Source organism: Rhinatrema bivittatum, chromosome 16, assembly GCF_901001135.1.
Source record: "Rhinatrema bivittatum chromosome 16, aRhiBiv1.1, whole genome shotgun sequence".
In the NCBI taxonomy this organism is placed as follows: domain Eukaryota; kingdom Metazoa; phylum Chordata; class Amphibia; order Gymnophiona; family Rhinatrematidae; genus Rhinatrema; species Rhinatrema bivittatum.
This window is the reverse complement of record NC_042630.1, coordinates 5,975,862-5,994,026: the sequence shown is the minus strand read 5'-3', so window position 1 is coordinate 5,994,026 and position 18,165 is coordinate 5,975,862. Positions and strand designations below refer to the sequence as shown.

Below are 18,165 nucleotides of genomic sequence, written 5' to 3'. Positions count from 1 at the left end.
GCAGTTACCAAATACTGAATTCACTGTCCGGGTCGGGAATGCTGTGTGTTATAGCAGTGCATCAATACAGCTTTCCTTGGGGGTTAAGTGCCTTATTATTCCTATGCATTAGTACAGTTATTTAATATTAAATAAGAACCTGGAAGGGTATTAAATGCATTACTATAACTATGCATTAATATAGTTATTGAATTATAATCCCAAGGTGCTAAGTGTGTCATTATAACTAGCGGTCAGTACAGTTAGCGAACGCTGAGAAGTACTGAGGGGCGTTGTGTGTCTTGTTATTACTATGCATTAGCAAAGTTATTGAATACAATGCTATAGTGCAGTGGTTCTCAACAGGTGTGTTGTGAAGTCCCGGGAGGTGCGTCGCAGAGCCAGCAGAAGACTGATCTTTCCTCATCAGCCTGAGCAGGAGTTGCCCGACTTCTCTTTTACTGGGTATGACAGGAAGCTGCTCTTGCTTCCTTCTCTTTCACCCAGATTAGAGCGAGATATCACCAACTCCCGTTCATATGGGGCTGGCAGGACACCACCGTTATCTTCCCCTGCCTGGCCTGGCAGTGAGGCTGCTGATGCTCTCTTCACCCCATGGGGCTTGGACATGAAGGCAGGAGCTGCCTGCTCTGTAGATCCACTGCTGACGCTGCCTCCTCGTCTTCCTCTCCTCAATGCCCTCATCTGCTGCTGATAAAGCAGGAGGGAGACTCTGGATTGGACTGAAGGCTTTTATACTGGCTGGGAGCAAGGAGGAGGGGGAAATGTACTGGGCAGGAAGGCCTGGGGGCTGCTGGGCAGGGAGGAGATGAAGTGTGGGGCGACCAGGGGATAGTGGGTAGGAAAGAAATGGTCAGAGGTATGCTGGGTAGGGAAGGGGAGAGGGAAGAGCAGAGAGAGTTGAGCAGGGGAGAGAGGGAGAACGGGGAAGAGGATGCAGGAGTGGGGGATGTCAGGAATGTTGGACAGGGATAGGAGCATGTGAAGGGATGAGTAAGGAGTTGGGAGAAGTGAGAGGTGAGACTGGGTACAAGGGTCATCCTAGGTCAGTTTTGAGAATTTGCATTTCTTCTCTCTTTGAACGTTTTTAGTGTAGGGGAAATATATTTCTGTTTCTAGTTCTCCACTTTTGCACTGCATGCAGAAGGTCTTTCAGTTTTTGTTTCCGCATTTGTAATTTGTGGTCTTTTATGTGTTCAGTATGTATGTGGCTGAGATGAGGTACTTTACTAGCATGTAAGGATTCGTATCAGCCTTATTTGCTGTATTTTCTCCATATGATATTGCACTGGTGCTGCCTTTTCATGGGCAGGGCTCTTGCTGTGTCATTTCTTGGAGTTAGTGCTGCTGAGGTAAGGCAGGTCTGTCTGTGCTCTGTATGTATGTGACTGAGATGAGGTACTTTATTACAGGTGTGTATCAGCCTTATTTGCTGTATTTTCTCCATATGATATTGCACTGGTGCTGCCTTTTCATGGGCAGGGCTATTGCTGTGTCATTTCTTGGAGTTAGTGCTGCTGAGGTAAGGCAGGTCTGTCTGTATTCTGTATGTATGTGACTGAGATGAGGTACTTTATTAGAGGTGTGTATCAGCCTTATTGGCTGTATTTTCTCCATATGATATTGCACTGGTGCTGCCTTTTCATGGGCAGGGCTATTGCTGTTTCATTTCTTGGAGTTAGTGCTGCTGAGGTAAGGCAGGTCTGTCTGTATTCTGTATGTATGTGACTGAGATGAGGTACTTTATTAGAGGTGTGTATCAGCCTTATTTGCTGTATTTTCTCCATATGATATTGCACTGGTGCTGCCTTTTCATGGGCAGGGCTATTGCTGTTTCATTTCTTGGAGTTAGTGCTGCTGAGGTAAGGCAGGTCTGTCTGTGCTCTGTATGTATGTGACTGAGATGAGGTGCTTTATTAGAGGTGTGTATCAGCCTTATTTGCTGTATTTTCTCCATATGATATTGCACTGGTGCTGCCTTTTCATGGGCAGGGCTATTGCTGTTTCATTTCTTGGAGTTAGTGCTGCTGAGGTAAGGCAGGTCTGTCTGTATTCTGTATGTATGTGACTGAGATGAGGTACTTTATTAGAGGTGTGTATCAGCCTTATTGGCTGTATTTTCTCCATATGATATTGCACTGGTGCTGCCTTTTCATGGGCAGGGCTATTGCTGTTTCATTTCTTGGAGTTAGTGCTGCTGAGGTAAGGCAGGTCTGTCTGTATTCTGTATGTATGTGACTGAGATGAGGTACTTTATTAGAGGTGTGTATCAGCCTTATTTGCTGTATTTTCTCCATATGATATTGCACTGGTGCTGCCTTTTCATGGGCAGGGCTATTGCTGTTTCATTTCTTGGAGTTAGTGCTGCTGAGGTAAGGCAGGTCTGTCTGTGCTCTGTATGTATGTGACTGAGATGAGGTGCTTTATTAGAGGTGTGTATCAGCCTTATTTGCTGTATTTTCTCCATATGATATTGCACTGGTGCTGCCTTTTCATGGGCAGGGCTATTGCTGTTTCATTTCTTGGAGTTAGTGCTGCTGAGGTAAGGCAGGTCTGTCTGTATTCTGTATGTATGTGACTGAGATGAGGTACTTTATTAGAGGTGTGTATCAGCCTTATTGGCTGTATTTTCTCCATATGATATTGCACTGGTGCTGCCTTTTCATGGGCAGGGCTATTGCTGTTTCATTTCTTGGAGTTAGTGCTGCTGAGGTAAGGCAGGTCTGTCTGTATTCTGTATGTATGTGACTGAGATGAGGTACTTTATTAGAGGTGTGTATCAGCCTTATTTGCTGTATTTTCTCCATATGATATTGCACTGGTGGATAACTGCCTTTTCATGGGCAGGGCTATTGCTGTTTCATTTCTTGGAGTTAGTGCTGCTGAGGTAAGGCAGGTCTGTCTGTGCTCTGTATGTATGTGACTGAGATGAGGTACTTTATTAGAGGTGTGTATCAGCCTTATTTGCTGTATTTTCTCCATATGATATTGCACTGGTGGATAACTGCCTTTTCATGGGCAGGGATACTGCTGTTTCATTTCTTGGAGTTAGTGCTGCTGAGGTAAGGCAGGTTTGATAGAAATGTACAGAGTGGAGTTTGTTTGTATTATTTTACAATGCAGCTGGTACTAGAGGGAGTTTGTGATGTTGTTATTGAGATGACACCTGAATCAAATTATCTTTTTAGTATGGTGAGTGTACAGGGAAAAGTCTTAGTTCTGCTCTGCACCCGTTGTTAGGAAGCAGAGGACTCCCTGTGTATGCAGAGCATGTGCTTATATTTAGTACCATGATCGTCATGTGTTCAGTGTGTCACGCATGTGAGCGTCATCTCTCAGGTGTGTCCTGATAGAAAAAAGGTTGAGAACCACTGCTATAGTGGACAAGGTGCTAAGTGTGTTATTATGCTATGTGTTAATACAGTTAGTGAACACAGTGCCAGAATTTTAGGGTTTTCTCAGCCTCTATTGATTTGGTAGTGTAAGACAATTGTTTGTAATAAGAAAACACATGAAAAAGATATTTACACAAAATAGGACATAAAGCATATGATCTGGAAGGGGAAAAAGCACATGGCCTACATAATTTGTGTTCTCATTCTTCTCTTTTCAGCATCTTGCTGCTATCCTTGCAGTAAGAGAGAGACTGAGGACGAGTCCCTGGCTGTAACAGAGGCGGGAGAGTCAGAGAGATCAGGCTGTGTGTAACAGAGACAAAGGAAAGAGAGAGGGAGACCGGGCCTCAGACTGTAACAAAGGCTGAAGAGTAAGAGAAAACAAGACCCAGAGTGTCATGGAGGCCGGAGGAGGGAGACGCCAGGACCTAAAATGAGAGCCTGGAAGGAGGGAGAGACAGACCAGGCCCCAAAGTGTGCCACAGGCTGAAGAGAGAGAGGCCAGGACCCAGAGTACGAGGCTGAAGGGAGAGAGAGACAGACCAGGCCCCAAAGTGTGCCAGAGGCTGAAGAGAGAGAGGCCGGGAGCCAGAGTACGAGGCTGAAGGGAGAGAGAGCAGACAGACCAGGCCCCAAAGTGTGCCAGAGGCTGAAGAGAGAGAGGCCGGGAGCCAGAGTACGAGGCTGAAGGGAGAGAGAGACAGATCAGGCCCCAAAGTGTGCCAGAGGCTGAAGAGAGAGAGGCCGGGAGCCAGAGTACGAGGCTGAAGGGAGAGAGAGCAGACAGACCAGGCCCCAAAGTGTGCCAGAGGCTGAAGAGAGAGAGGCCGGGAGCCAGAGTACGAGGCTGAAGGGAGAGAGAGACAGATCAGGCCCCAAAGTGTGCCAGAGGCTGAAGAGAGAGAGGACGGGAGCCAGAGTACGAGGCTGAAGGGAGAGAGAGACAGATCAGGCCCCAAAGTGTGCCAGAGGCTGAAGAGAGAGAGGCCGGGACCCAGAGAACGAGGCTGAAGGGAGAGAGAGCAGACAGACCAGGCCCAGAGTGTGGGCACCCGCGGGCCGTGGATGCAGGAACGTTGCCATGGGCGTGGCAGAATCCGTGCTCTGCCTGGAGATCCTGAGGAACATGCTGAATGCTCTGGTGTTTCCTCTGCTCAGGAAAAGCAGACAGTCCATTGGGACCTATTCCATCCTCATCCTCACTCTCACAGACGTCCTCATCACAGGTAACCATAACCAAGCCCTGGCACTGCTGTGAGGGCTCAGGGGAAAACACTGCTGGGAGAAGCTGCCTCCCCTCTCACCCCTCTCTCTGTCTCCCTTGCAGGCTCCCTGCTGCTGCTGTGGGCCTCTGCCTGCCTGGAGGATGGAGGTCTGGATAGTCTCTCTCTGCGGTTCCTGGCCTTCCAAAACCAGATGTACAATGCCCTTCTGCTCCCGCTGCCAGGCCTGCTTCTCAGCGAGGGTCTCTGCTCCGCCTGCTGCTTGGGGCAGTCATTGCCTATGCTGGACAGCCTCTTCACGCTCAGCTGCTGGCTGGTAGGAGCCTCCTACGGCAGCCGGGACTACCTGCAGGGCGTGCTGCAGGGGGAGCTCTGCCCAGACCAGGGGAAGGCCCACTGCCGCGTCTCCAACTGCCTGCCTCTTCCCTCGCCCCCAGACGCCCTGCTGCTCTCCATCTCGTTGCTACTGGTTGCCACATATGTCTGCAGTCGCCTGGGTCACCCTGAGCGGCCCCAGCCCTCCAGAGTCTGCAAAGCCACCTCCTGGAACCTGCTCTGGATGGGGGTGGTCCCCTTCCTGTGCTGGGTGGCCCCCTTCTGGGGGCTCAGTGGGCCCCTGATCCTGGGACTGGGCTCTGTATTTCCGAATGGCAGGCTGCAGACTGATCCAGCAGCAGGTGAGGACAGTGTGTGAGTCCGCAGCACCCTTTCCCAGATGGGCCAAATCCAATCTCTAGCTACTGCTTGAGAGAGGGCTACCTCAGAACCAGCAGGGCAGAGACAGAGCGACATTGACGGAACGCGAGAAAGCAGAGAAAAATCGAAAAGCAACGGGAGAGGGTGTGAGCAAGACGGCCGCGAGAGGACGACGCTGACGTTTGCTGCCCGATGGAATTGCCTACTTTTTCTTTCTAGATGGCTCCTGAAAGGAAAGGGAAGGTCAGCGTTTCCCCCTCCCGGTGCCCAGTTCTCCGTGGCTGGGTCCGATGAAGGCGTGTCGGCTTAGCTGGGAGAGGAGGCTTTCCTTTCCGCCCTCAAATCGGAGGAGACTCCTCCCGTTGTCTGTGCGGGAGGGGGGTGACCCACAGCCCCTGTCCGGTGGCGCTCCTGTCTTCTGGCGAGGCCTTCCTTGCTGGCGAGTTCACCCAGTTCCTGCACAAAACCGGCAGACGTGACTCTGCATTCCCTATGGGATAGGATGGCCAAGGAAAATGGATGCTGCAGCCCCAGATTTGCAGGTCTGAGTCACAAGTCCAGGAGCACGCGGAACAACTAGCGGAGATCCATGAAGGAGGTTCAAACTTGGGGGGTTTTTTTTTGCAGGAACAAGGAGCAATGTCTCGACGGACTGCAGCTCTGGAGAATTCTGCTAAAAGGCTTAACCTTCCTACATTGCATTTTCCTAAAACTGGGGGTGAAAGAACTGTTACATCTGGCTGCAGAGTCGCTGCCTTCAGTGAATAAGCCGTTTCTTGTTTTGACTTTCTTCCCCCTCCCCGTCTAATGCTGTGTTTGGCCAAGATGCTCCTGCAGTTTCTTCCTTACTTGGCAGATTACAAATTCGCAGACATAATAAAACATCACCAGTAAGAAATAGCAAAACCAGTTACAAAAGACATTTCTTTCTTCTTGAAAACAGGCAGGATTACTTCCTTAAAAAGCGTTTTGTGTTTGGCCAAGATGCTCCTGCAGTTTCCTCCTTAAATTTAACGGATCTCTTGGAAAGGTCCGGTCCAGAAATAATTGAGAGAGTTACTTTATTACTTTCCTTTTCCCGCCGAGGCTGATTTGAGTAAGGTAATGGGAGCATATTTCCAAAATGTAAATGCGGATTTTCTGAGAATTGTTCCCGCTCTCTCGTGGCCGACACAGCAAACAAGGAAGGCTTTCTTGGCTCTCAGAAAGGATGCACTGCCTTTGGGAGCCTCATTTGTTTTACATTATCCTTCTAAATGTTTTGTCAAATATCTTTCAGAGAGTTTCCTTTTCTCCAGATCAATTGAAACCTTTTATTGAGGCTCTCAAGATGTTAACGTCTTCTCCTACTCCCTTAGGGAAGCAGTGAATCCTTGTAACTGAGATAGCAGAATTTATCATCTCGCTAGTGTCTCACACACACACAGGCAGAGAGAGTGCGGGCCTGTCTCTCTCCTACAAAGCAGGTATTCCAGCTGCTTAGCAGAATTTATCATCTCGCTAGTGTCTCACACACACACACACAGGCAGAGAGAGTGCGGGCCTGTCTCTCTCCTACAAAGCAGGTATTCCAGCTGCTTAGCAGAGCGCTCTCTATGGCTATGTCTCTCCAGTCCCACTAGTAACCAGAGCAAAGGAGCCGCGGGCTGTGAACCACAGACTCTCCTGGTGGCCTTGGGCAAGTCACTTCACCCTCCACTGTCTCTGGTACAACCGTAGGGCCTGAGTAACTTAAGCAAAAAGAGGAGAAAATGACCCCCTTCGATTGGGATGGGGAAATACCTGCAGTAACCTGAATGCAATCCACCATGAAGGGTCCAAGATAAATCAAGAAATTAACCCACCTGCTGTCCATCATCATCGTCACCGTCTTCAGTCTCAGGATCCTGACAGCATGTCTGTTGAGGAGAGAGGGGGGAAGGAGTTGTATGAGCATAGGCTGCAGTCTTGGAGAGAAAAAAGGGGTAGAGAGAGAGCAAAGGACTGTACTGTGACTACAAGAAATCTCAGGAATGACAGAGAGAGAGAAAAAGCAGAGGGGCTCAGAGACAGCACGGAGATACATAGGGGAGGGGGGGGGGGAAGAGGGGCAGAGGGACGGGGAAAGGAGAATCGGTTCTTCCCTGCTAATTTTCGTTCCTGTAGTACCAGGGATCAGTCCAGACTCCTGGGTTTTGCCTCCCTGCCAGCAGATGGAGACAGAGAAACAAAACTTAGAGCGGGTCACCTGCAGTCCCTCAGTATTAACCTGCACCCAAGCCAAACGGGACAAAAATCTAAGCTAGGGTTGGAAACCCCTGAACTGACAATTCAAACAATCGGGCCGATGCAGTATGGTGCGCTCGCCCCGGTCTGGCCGCACGTTTGATGCGCTAGCTTTACCCCTTATTCAGTAAGGGCTAATAGCTCGTGGAAAACACGTGGCCAACCCCCCCCCGAAACCGATAGCACCCGCAACATGCAAATGCATGTTAATGAGCCTATTAACTCCTGCCAAAGGCTGGCGTTAATTTCTGCCGGCACCGGGGAAGTGCACAGAACAGCAGAAAAAAACTGCTTTTCTGTGCACCCTCCAACTTAATATCATGGCGATATTGGAGAACCCCCCAAAAAACAAAAATCAGCCCGCAGCTCGCAGGGCTCAATTTTGCCGACGTCTGTTTTCCGAACCCGTGGCTGTCCGTGGGTTCGACAACTGATGCCGGCACTTGCCCCCCTCTGCACACCAAGTCAGCAACCGCTGTCTAACCGCCCCGATGGCCAAACTTCCTGGCTGCACGAGCTGCTGACCTCTGTTTTCAAAAACAAACAAACAAAAAAAAACTTAATCCCAGCTAAAGAGTGAAACTAAAAGGGTTCTTCCCTTTATAGAGGCAGCGGCGGGCAGGAGGAGAGCCAATCCCCTGGCTATCAGAGACTCCAGTACAGCCAGGGCTATCCAACCCCCTGTCTGCCCGGCTTCACTCAAGGGATGGCACACAAAGGAACCCAACACTCGAGTTGCAACGATCAAAATCCAACTCTCAGTCAGAATTGCAGGTTTTGCACCTCTGCCACCTGCTGGAGACAGAGAAATACTGAGGGACTGCAGGTGGCACTCTCGGTTATGTAGCTCTCTGTCTCCATCTCCAGGACTGATCCGTGGTTCGTACAGGGAATCTTGGTTAAGTAGCTCTCTGCCTCCATCTGCTGGTAGGGATGCACGAAGCCACTTGTCAGGACTGATCTGAGTATGTACAGGAAAGAGAGGGAGCCAGGACTGTACTGCATCCAGGAGAAATCTCACAGAACATGAGGGAGAGGGGCAGAGAGACAGGGGGCGCAGCCTACCTTCTGCTGTAGCACCTGGCGGATCACCTGACACATGTCAGCCAATCGCCTGGCGTCCTGCATGGCCTCGCCCTTACAGTCCTTCACCATGTCATTCATGGCTTCCAGGACGCTCATCACCACCAGCCGTTCCTTGTCCTCCTGGATGGCCTTGAAGTAGACAGGAAAGACGAGGTCCAGCATTTTCTGAAGAGCTGTGGGGAGGAGGTGCACACACATACGCACACACCATGAGTTCCAGATGGCCCCCTCCAACCCCAGACTGCACCACTCCAAGAGCTTCCCCTGCTCTTCATCTCTCAGCACACAAAGAGCACCCCTGCCGACCTTCTGCTCTCTAACTCCCAGAAAGCGTCGCACTACGAGGGCCCTCTGCCATCGAGCTGCACTATCCTCTCACCCCCCCTCACCTGCTCTCTAACTCCCAGAAAGCGTCGCACTACGAGGGCCCTCTGCCATCAAGCTGCACTATCCTCTCACCCCCCCCTCACCTGCTCTCTAACTCCCAGAAAGCGTCGCACTACGAGGGCCCTCTGCCATCGAGCTGCACTATCCTCTCACCCCCCCTCACCTGCTCTCTAACTCCCAGAAAGCGTCGCACTACGAGGGCCCTCTGCCATCGAGCTGCACTATCCTCTCACCCCCCCTCACCTGCTCTCTAACTCCCAGAAAGCGTCTCACTACGAGGGCCCTCTGCCATCGAGCTGCACTATCCTCTCACCCCCCCCACCTGCTCTCTAACTCCCAGAAAGCGTCTCACTACGAGGGCCCTTTGCCATCGAGCTGCACTATCCTCTCACCCCCCCCTCACCTGCTCTCTAACTCCCAGAAAGCGTCTCACTACGAGGGCCCTCTGCCATCGAGCTGCACTATCCTCTCACCCCCCCCTCACCTGCTCTCTAACTCCCAGAAAGCGTCTCACTACGAGGGCCCTCTGCCATCGAGCTGCACTATCCTCTCACCCCCCCCTCACCTGCTCTCTAACTCCCAGAAAGCGTCTCACTACGAGGGCCCTCTGCCATCGAGCTGCACTATCCTCTCACCCCCCCTCACCTGCTCTCTAACTCCCAGGAAAGCGTCTCACTACGAGGGCCCTCTGCCATCGAGCTGCACTATCCTCTCACCCCCCCCTCACCTCTCTCTAACTCCCAGAAAGCGTCTCACTACGAGGGCCCTCTGCCATCGAGCTGCACTATCCTCTCACCCCCCCCCTCACCTTGCTCTCTAACTCCCAGAAAGCGTCTCACTACGAGGGCCCTCTGCCATCGAGCTGCACTATCCTCTCCCCCCCCCCTCACCTGCTCTCTAACTCCCAGAAAGCGTCTCACTACGAGGGCCCTCTGCCATCGAGCTGCACTATCCTCTCACCCCCCCCTCACCTGCTCTCTAACTCCCAGAAAGCGTCTCACTACGAGGGCCCTCTGCCATCGAGCTGCACTATCCTCTCACCTGCTGAGTTCTGCTGGGACGGGCTCTTCTGGCAGACCTGGTGAACGGCTCGGCAGAACTGACCAAGCGTCTCATAGACGGCTTTCCTGATATTCGTGTGGGGGGACTGGAGACGGGAGAAGGACGAAGAAAGGCAAAAGCACAGCAGGGTGAAGTCAGAAGTGATTTTATAAAATGAAAGCACTGCCTTAGAAAGGTTTCCTTGGACTCAAAGTTTCCCCAAGCCTGGATTCTGCTCCTGGGCCTGGCAAGGGATGCTGCAGAGGGAGCACTCACAGCCTTGGTGTGCTGGTGGTGAGGGAGGGAGGAGGAAAGGAAAGAGGAGGAAATCCCAGCCACTGTGTCACGATGGCACCTAAGGTCAGACTCAGGATTCTTGACCGCAGTCTGTGGCCCCGACTGACAGGGGTCGGGTAAAAACCTCCGCCACGACCCATCCCACCCCAGACCTCATCTCCAGAGCTGTCAGGGAAGTGCCGTGGGGGGCAGCAGCTCTGCTTGAGGGGACCCCCCCACGAGAAAGCCACCTCACTCACCTCGTGCTGTTTAAAGACTTCCTCAAAACAGGGCTCGAGGTAAGGCATGAAGGCAATGCTGGAAGAGAGGAGAAAAGAAAGGCGTAGAGGCAGCACCGAGGGAAGCTGGGGTGGCAGAAAGGTACCGGGGAAGAGGAAATTCACATGTCCCATGCCCCAGGAGCAGGGTTTGCTCGCTCTCCGCCCCCTCCATTACTGCGGATGCAGAGCTGGGGGGGGGGTGGGCGTCTCACCTGGCATTGTAGGCGATCTCTCCCAGGGCTGTGCATGCATCCTCCTTCTCATCAATGTAAGCATTTTCCACACTGAACCTGTCGGAAAAGGACAGCGACAGTGAAAACCGCCACCGGGCTTGGACCCCTCCCCCCCCCCCCCCCCCCATCTATGAGCCTTCCCTCCCATCTCACCCTTCAATGTCCGGATCATCTTCCTCTATCTCCTCATCCTGGATCTGGGCATCCTCTTCCTCTGCCTCGTCATCGTCGTCAAAGAGCAAAAACGATTTATTCTCGTTGTAATGAGTCTGAGAGAGAGAGAGAGAGAACAGGGGAGGGAGTGACGAGGAGGGGAGAAGGGGGGACGGTTCCTCTGGAAAGCCGATCCTGCTTGGTGCAGCACCGTCCACTCCTTTATTTGTCCTGATTGCACCTGAAACGCAAACACCGCCTTCGATGTGGAAAGGGGAGGACCTAGCACTGCCCCCTACAGAGGCGACAGGGGCCCCCGATACTCACCACAACGCCCTCCGTGGACTTCAGAGAGAAGCGCATCAGGGTGGTCATCTTCTCCAGGTGTGGGGAAATGGTGTCCCCCATCATCAGGGACAGGGCAGCGAAGAGGCTGTACCTGCAGGGAGGAAGCCGTAACGGTCTGTGGGTGGGGCAGGGCGGCACCTCGCATCCCCCCCCCCCCCCCCGCTCCCACCCAAGTCCACGACGTCTTAACTCACGTGCAGCGCCGCAAGTCCGGATCGTCCACCTGGTCGGAGAGGTTCAGGCCCAGCTGGCAGCACTCTTCGGCAAGCGGCAGGAAGATCTCTTTGCCCAAGGTGCGAGCCAGGAGGCCCAGGGTCTCTGCAAGCGGCAAAACGCTCTCGTCATTCTCCCACTGGACCACGGGGCCACGGGCCCTGCCACCCGCCCACCCCCAGTCACCCACTAACATCAGCGCCAGTAATTTAATCACCGAGAGACTGGATCTGAAGAGATCGGAAATCCTCACGGGTGTTGACCAGGTACCCTTTCAGGTGCTCGATGACCGCCGGGGAATACGGAAGCAGCAGCGACTCTGCCGCCGTGGCTGCAGGAGGAGAACAAGGAGGGGGTGAGCGGGAAGCAGCAAGAGGACAGGGGCGTACTAAGGAGGAAGAAAGGGACGGCGGACAGACGGACGGACGGACAGACATTACCGATAGATCCGATGGTGCTGACGGAAAGCTCCTTGATGCGGTTTCTCTCCGAGTCGCGCAACGATGCCAGCATGCGATCCATGAGCGTGGGAAGATAGGGCTCAATCTTTGGGCCTGGGTGGAAGACAGCAGGAACGAAGGGATGGCCTTGAACTCAGAAACAAGGCAAGAAGCCGCCCCTCCCCCCCATGGGGGACTGCACAGACCTGTCTGACCCAGAGAGAGTCACTCACTATTAATCAAGCTGACTTAGGGAATAGCCACTGCTACTACTGGCATTAAAAGCACTTGCCAGGTACTCGTAGCCTGGATTGGCCTCTGCTGGAAAGAGGATGCTGGGCTTGAGGGACCCTCGGGCTGACCCAGTATGGCAATTTCTTATGTTCTTATGACAGAGCCAGGGATTAGAACTGAGACATAGAGAATTAAAGTGACTCCCTACAATCACATGCACAAGAAACGGTGGCAGAGCCAGGATTAGAACTCCAGATATTATCCTAATGGTGCCAAAAAAAACAAAACTGACCCATCCTATCTGCCCAGCTGAGATTCTTCCATTGGGGTAAATGAGCATAAAAGAACCCAAGAACCCTAAGAACCCCTAAAAACATAAGAAATTGCCATGCTGGGTCAGACCCCAGGCCACAAGAACCTGGCAAGTACCCAAAAACTAAGTCTATTCCATGTTACCGTTGCTAATAATAGCAGTGGCTAATTTCTAAGTCAACTTAATTAATAGCAGGTAATGGACTTCTCCTCCAAGAACGTATCCAATCCTTTTTTTAAACACAGCTATACTAACTGCACTAACCACATCCTCTGGCAACAAATTCCAGAGTTTAATTGTGCGTTGAGTGAAAAAGAACTTTCTCCGATTAGTTTTAAATGTGCCCCATGCTAACTTCATGGAGTGCCCCCTAGTCTTTTTATTATCTGAAAGAGTAAATAACCTATTCATATTTACCCATTCTAGTCCTGTCATGATTTTAAACACCTCTATCATATCCCCCCTGCCGTCTCTTCTCTAAGCTGAACAGCCCTAACCTCTTAAGCCGTTCTTCATAGGGAAGCTGTTCCATTCCCCTTTATCATTTTGGTCGCCCTTCTCTATATAATACTGTTGAGGTATTTGAATGTCTGTCTTTTCCCCTTCGGTATACATATTTAAGCCCTTCAATCCCATCTCAGAAGGCTTTTGATTCACAACCACCCATTTTTGGTTGGCTCTCTTTGGACCCATCTGCAGCCTACCTCTATTCTTTCAGAGGCCCAGCCTCCAGAAAGGAAAATTGGTTCTTACCTGCTAATTTTCATTCCTGAAGTACCACAGAGATCAGTCCAGAGAAGTGGGTTTTGCATCCCTACCAGCAGATGGAGGCAGAGAAAAAACAAACAAAAAAATTTTTTTTAAGGCACTGCTACATAACAGAGCATGCTAGCTGCAGTCCCTCAGTATTGACCTGTACCCAAACCAAACTAGAGTGAAACCTACTCAACTATCCCGTCTTCCCAAGGTGAACGTGAGCTTCGCAATGCCATCAGATCCAGCTGGGGATTGCCCCAGTGAGCTCGAATAAGGCTGAAGGCCTCCACTGGCAATACCCATTCTTCTGGGTCCAACTGTTGCCTGCTGAGATAGTCCACCTGCACTTTGTCAACTCTGGCCTCATGCGACGCTGCTATCCCCTGCAGATGCCTCTCTCCCAAAGAAAAAGCTTGTGGGCTTTGAGAGCTACAGCATGACTCTTCGTTCTGCCCGGGGAATTGATAAACACCAGTCGACATATTGCCCAAGATTACTCTTACCACTTTCCTTCCTCAGGTCCAAGGTCAAAACAAATGTGCCCTGTGTAACGCTCTTCTTTCCAAATGATTGATCGACCAGGTCACTTCTAACAGTGACCACCAACCCTGGACCATCTGCCCTTGACAGACCGCGCCACAACCAGTGAGGCTGGCATCCATGGTCACCATCACCCAGCCTGGAGCCTTCTGGTCCACCCTCTTCTCCGAACTGTGACGAGAAGGCCACCATGAGAGACTGGCCCTGGATTCCCCCTGCAACAGTAACGGCTGCTGATACTCCTCCAACAACAGGACAGTAGAGCCTACTGCAAAGGCCTCAGATGTGCAAACGCCCACGGAACCAAATCTAGCAAACACACCACAGAACCAGAACCTGTAAATCCCAGGCCTTAAAACACACATTACCTACAACTGAATCTTTGCCTCCCTCTCCGGGGTGCGAAACATCCTGCCAGCCCAGGTATCAAACCACACTCCTAACGACTGGGTTGGCGCTAGATGGCTCTTGGCCAAGTTTATCAACCATCCGAGCAACTGTAACATTTCCATCACCTGGCGTATTGCCTGACAACATTCCCCTTCGGACTTTGCCCAAATGAGCCAATCGTCCAGATAAGGATGGACAAAAATCCCTTCCCTTTGCAGGGCCACTGCCACCATCACCACCACCACCACCAATACCATCACCTTCGTGAATGTGCGTGGTGCCGTAGCCAACCTGAAAGGAAGGGCCTGAAATTGGAAACCTGACCCAGCACCATGAAGCGCTAAAACTTCTGCTACTCCTGCCGAATGGCTATATGCAGATAGCCCTCCATCAAAACCAGGGATGCAAGAAACTCTCCTCTTCGGACCGCCGTGATTACCATCCACGTCTTCTCCATTTGAAAACGCAGCACCTGCAGCGCCGTGTTGACTTTCTGTAGATCTAGAAGGGCCCGAAATGTGCCATCTTTCTTGGGGGATCACAAAGTAAACAGAATACATTCCTTGCCCCCTCTTTCTGGAGTAAGGACCAGCAATTTTCCCTGTTGATTGTAACTTTGACTCATTCCTACTTACTGTTTATCTTTCGTTTACTTGAATAGTTACCCCAGTTTTTTATTCTTGTTAATTGTAAACCGATCCGATATGGTTATTTACTATGAAGGTCGGTATATAAAACTGTTAAATAAATAAATAAATTGTAAGGAGTAAGGACCAGCACAATTGCGTCCAGCCTTTGCAAGCTGTGGAGAGCATCTTGAATGGCTTCTCGTTTGTTTTGGGACGTGCAATGGGACACCATAAAGGTCTCCCTTATCGGATGAGAAAATTCTAAGGCATAACAGTTTCTTATTACCTCCAGAATCCATTGGTCTGACATGATCTTGGCCCATTCTTCATAAAAAAGGGTCAACCTCTCTCCTACCGCTTCCAACGAAGAGTGGACCTGCACAACTTCATTGCAAAGCTTTTCCACCTTCAGTTGAGTGACCGGAACCATCCCTGGAAGTCCTGAGGGCAACCCAAAAGGACTGTTTGCCTTCCAAGGTCTGTTTCTGCCCCAAGCCTGTAACACTCTTCCCAGGAAGAAAAAGACTCACATCCCGAAAATAGGAGCATGGTGGAAAGGTCTTCTTGACTGCTTTATCATCCACTGGCAGCTTGTTGCCCTTGGACTCTCCCAGATGTTTCATCAACTGCTCCAGATCTTCGTGGAAAAACAGTTTCCCCTTAAAAGGGAAGATTACAAAGCTGCAACTTGGACCACACATCCGCTGACCAATTATATAACCACAGAAGCCTCCTTGCTGCTACACAAAGACCATATTTCTGGTCAATGTCTGGACAAAGTCAAAGCGCACCCCAGCCTCCGGCCTCACCGCCTCATTGGAAACCCCAGAAACAGGCCTGTGCCTTCTGTAACCAGTACAAACAGGCCCTTTGCATCAGGCTAGCACAAATCGCCGCCTGGAGATTTAAAGCTGAAACCTCAAACATTCTTTTCAACTGGATTTCCAATATGCAGTCCTGCAGATCCTTGGGAAGCCTCAGCAACTCCAAGGTCTCTTCTGTTAGCAGATATAACTTCACCATCGCTCTGCTGATCTTCAAGCCGGCCTCCAGAGTATCCCATTCCCAGTTTACCAGCTTCTTCACCTTCAAGGGCAAAGGAAATACCTTCAGCGGACTCCATAGGCCATCCAGCACTGGATCCATCCTCATTATACGAATCTTATTGGGTGACCTTGATACCCATGGGGAATGAGGAGCCTTAATTCCTCTTTCCGGAACAGCCGTACAACCTAGGGTCGTCCCCTTCTATCACTGTTGCTTCACCTGGGTCGACCCCCATCCTTAAATGCCCCTGGGTCGTCTGCTGGGTTGCCATCTGCGAGGTGATCCCTTGGGTCATCTGTCTGATCACCTCCAATCAGAAACAGGTCATCTAGATCCTGACCAACTCCATTATAGTCCTCTCCATCCTCTCCCTCCCCTGAGGGAGAAGCCAATCCAAGGCGCCAAAGTAAGGTCCCCGAACCTCCAGCTGGGCCTACCTTGGATTTCTTTAAGTGACCCTATGGCTTCCCTCCTAGGGGCTGCTTCCCCATAGCTCCCTGTCTGGCCAAGTAGGCCCTGTGGAGGAGCAACACAAAATCCATGTAGAAATCCTCCACCTCAGCGAGGGCATCCATCTCTGGGCTCCCCTCACCCCACCATCCTCTTCCAAGGGCAGCCCCATTAGAGAAAACAGAAGAGGGGAGTTTCTAGGCCCTGCAGGAGCTGCCGCTTGTCTGCCACGTGCCTTCCTGATTGGAGCCGCATCCTCAGTTAGCCCGGGAGCAACCGGCACTGGTCCTGATGATAGCGTGATTCTCCGGGCACCCGTAGTCTCTGCGGAGGTTCCTTCAACCCGAGGCACAATCTCAGCACAGTGCCACCAAATTCAACTGTTCACACACGCCGCAGGCCCTGCACGCTTTCGCGCACTGCGATGCCAAGGGGCCTTCCACATGGTCCTCGTGCTTCAGACGTGGTGAAAGAGGCCCCCACAAAAAGCTACCACGACTCAGCCCGAAACCACCAGTGACTTTGGGGCAGGCAGCCCAACTCTTCCCCGCAATGCCCTATTTGCACTGGCCCGGCCAGCTCCTGCTCCCGACCTGTTCCCTTTTTAACAAAGGTGCCACCGACCAAACAAAGATAAGGAAAACCAAATACTTCCCTGTTCCTAGGTGCCAAATCGGGAAGAAGGTCTTCGAGGGAATGAAGGAGCCAGGACCCCTGGGATGATGCCCCAGCTCACCTGGCTCTACCTGAGGGATGGTCCACAAAGGTACCTAGCAACTCAGGGAGCTCCAGAAGAAGATTCTGGCTCTGAAAGTCCTTTCTTTTTTTTTTATCATTTTTAAGCAGACTACAGGTTTGCACCTCCACCATCTGCTGGAGACAGAGAAATACTGAGGGACTGCAGGTGGCTCTCTCAGGTTATGTAGCAGTGCCTGAAACGTTTTTATTCTCTGCCCCCATCTGCAGACCCACTGCTCTGGGCTGATCTGGGCATGAACAGGAACTGAAGGTTTTGGTTCTCTGACTCCCTCTGCTGGTAGGGATACACAACCCACTTCTCTGGACTGATCCTGTACGTTCTGGGAACACTGTTTTCACTACCTAGCGAACATCCAACACTGTCACATCGAGGTCTCTCCTGATCGGTGCATGACAGCCATTCACTACCTATCGCATAGCGCTCCCTTAGATCTCTGCATCCCAGATGTTTCACTCTGCCCTCATTTGCACAAATCTCAAAAATACTAAGCACTTAACCACTGCTTCATTCTGGCTACTCCCTCAGGGGGGTCCACTCTATTTCAGATTTTAGCATGATCCACAAAAAAAAAAAAAAAAGGTAAAACGTTTCCTTCTAACCTCTCTGCAATATAATCCACAAAAACAGGCCCCCACAACCCATCTCCGAGGCACTCCACTGGTCGCCCTTAATTCCATTTATTACCACTTTCTATTGCCAGACTCCAGTCCCGCTCCCAGGCTCTTACACGAGACAGCATCAGGAGCTTTGCTGAGACCCAGCGCCTGTCCCCTATCCCTCCCAGAACGAGTCAGGACCCAGCCCCTGGGGGCCAGACTTACCCATGTTTTCTACGAAGTTCTCCAGCGCATAATAGGCTTTCTCCAGGTGCCCTACGTGGGACGGTTCCAGGCTGGAGAAGTAAGTCAGCAGGAGCGGCATGATCTCCTCCGAGAAGTTACTAATATCGGGCTTCAGGGAGAGAGAGAGAAATTAGAGGGGGACAGCAGGTGAGAGGGTGTGTGGGGGG

The 18,165-nt window shown here is 51.4% G+C and overlaps 2 protein-coding genes across 9 annotated transcripts in view; one reads left to right on the top strand and one right to left on the bottom strand.

Annotated features, from left to right (window-relative positions):
• Positions 1 to 18,165, bottom strand: part of IPO4 (importin 4) — a 50,956-nt gene that overhangs the window by 21,221 nt on the left and 11,570 nt on the right. For all 8 annotated transcript variants that reach the window (XR_003853167.1, XM_029581978.1, XM_029581975.1 and 5 more), the window contains exons 15-25: positions 17,978 to 18,107; positions 12,038 to 12,151; positions 11,815 to 11,928; positions 11,579 to 11,702; positions 11,364 to 11,475; positions 11,037 to 11,152; positions 10,863 to 10,940; positions 10,630 to 10,687; positions 10,094 to 10,199; positions 8,645 to 8,838; positions 7,159 to 7,212 (exon numbers count right to left, since the gene is read on the bottom strand). Coding sequence is in view for 7 of the 8 variants with exons in the window: in XM_029581978.1 (XP_029437838.1) it covers positions 7,159 to 7,212; positions 8,645 to 8,838; positions 10,094 to 10,199; positions 10,630 to 10,687; positions 10,863 to 10,940; positions 11,037 to 11,152; positions 11,364 to 11,475; positions 11,579 to 11,702; positions 11,815 to 11,928; positions 12,038 to 12,151; positions 17,978 to 18,107 (1,200 nt within the window). In the remaining variant the exon portion in view is untranslated. The remainder of the gene's footprint in view (positions 1 to 7,158; positions 7,213 to 8,644; positions 8,839 to 10,093; positions 10,200 to 10,629; positions 10,688 to 10,862; positions 10,941 to 11,036; positions 11,153 to 11,363; positions 11,476 to 11,578; positions 11,703 to 11,814; positions 11,929 to 12,037; positions 12,152 to 17,977; positions 18,108 to 18,165) is intronic.
• Positions 3,617 to 5,718, top strand: LOC115078904. Its single transcript, XM_029581984.1, has 2 exons — positions 3,617 to 4,621; positions 4,723 to 5,718. The coding sequence occupies exons 1-2, from the start codon at positions 4,477 to 4,479 to the stop codon at positions 5,310 to 5,312; spliced, it is 735 nt and encodes a 244-aa protein (XP_029437844.1). The 5' UTR covers positions 3,617 to 4,476; the 3' UTR covers positions 5,313 to 5,718.

Coding starts and splice junctions, on each gene's coding strand:
- LOC115078904 (XM_029581984.1), top strand. CDS start 4,477: ATGGGCGTGGCAGAATCCGTGCTCTGCCTGGAGATCCTGAGGAACATG. Junction 4,622..4,722: donor CACAGACGTCCTCATCACAG/GTAACCATAACC, acceptor TCTCCCTTGCAG/GCTCCCTGCTGCTGCTGTGG.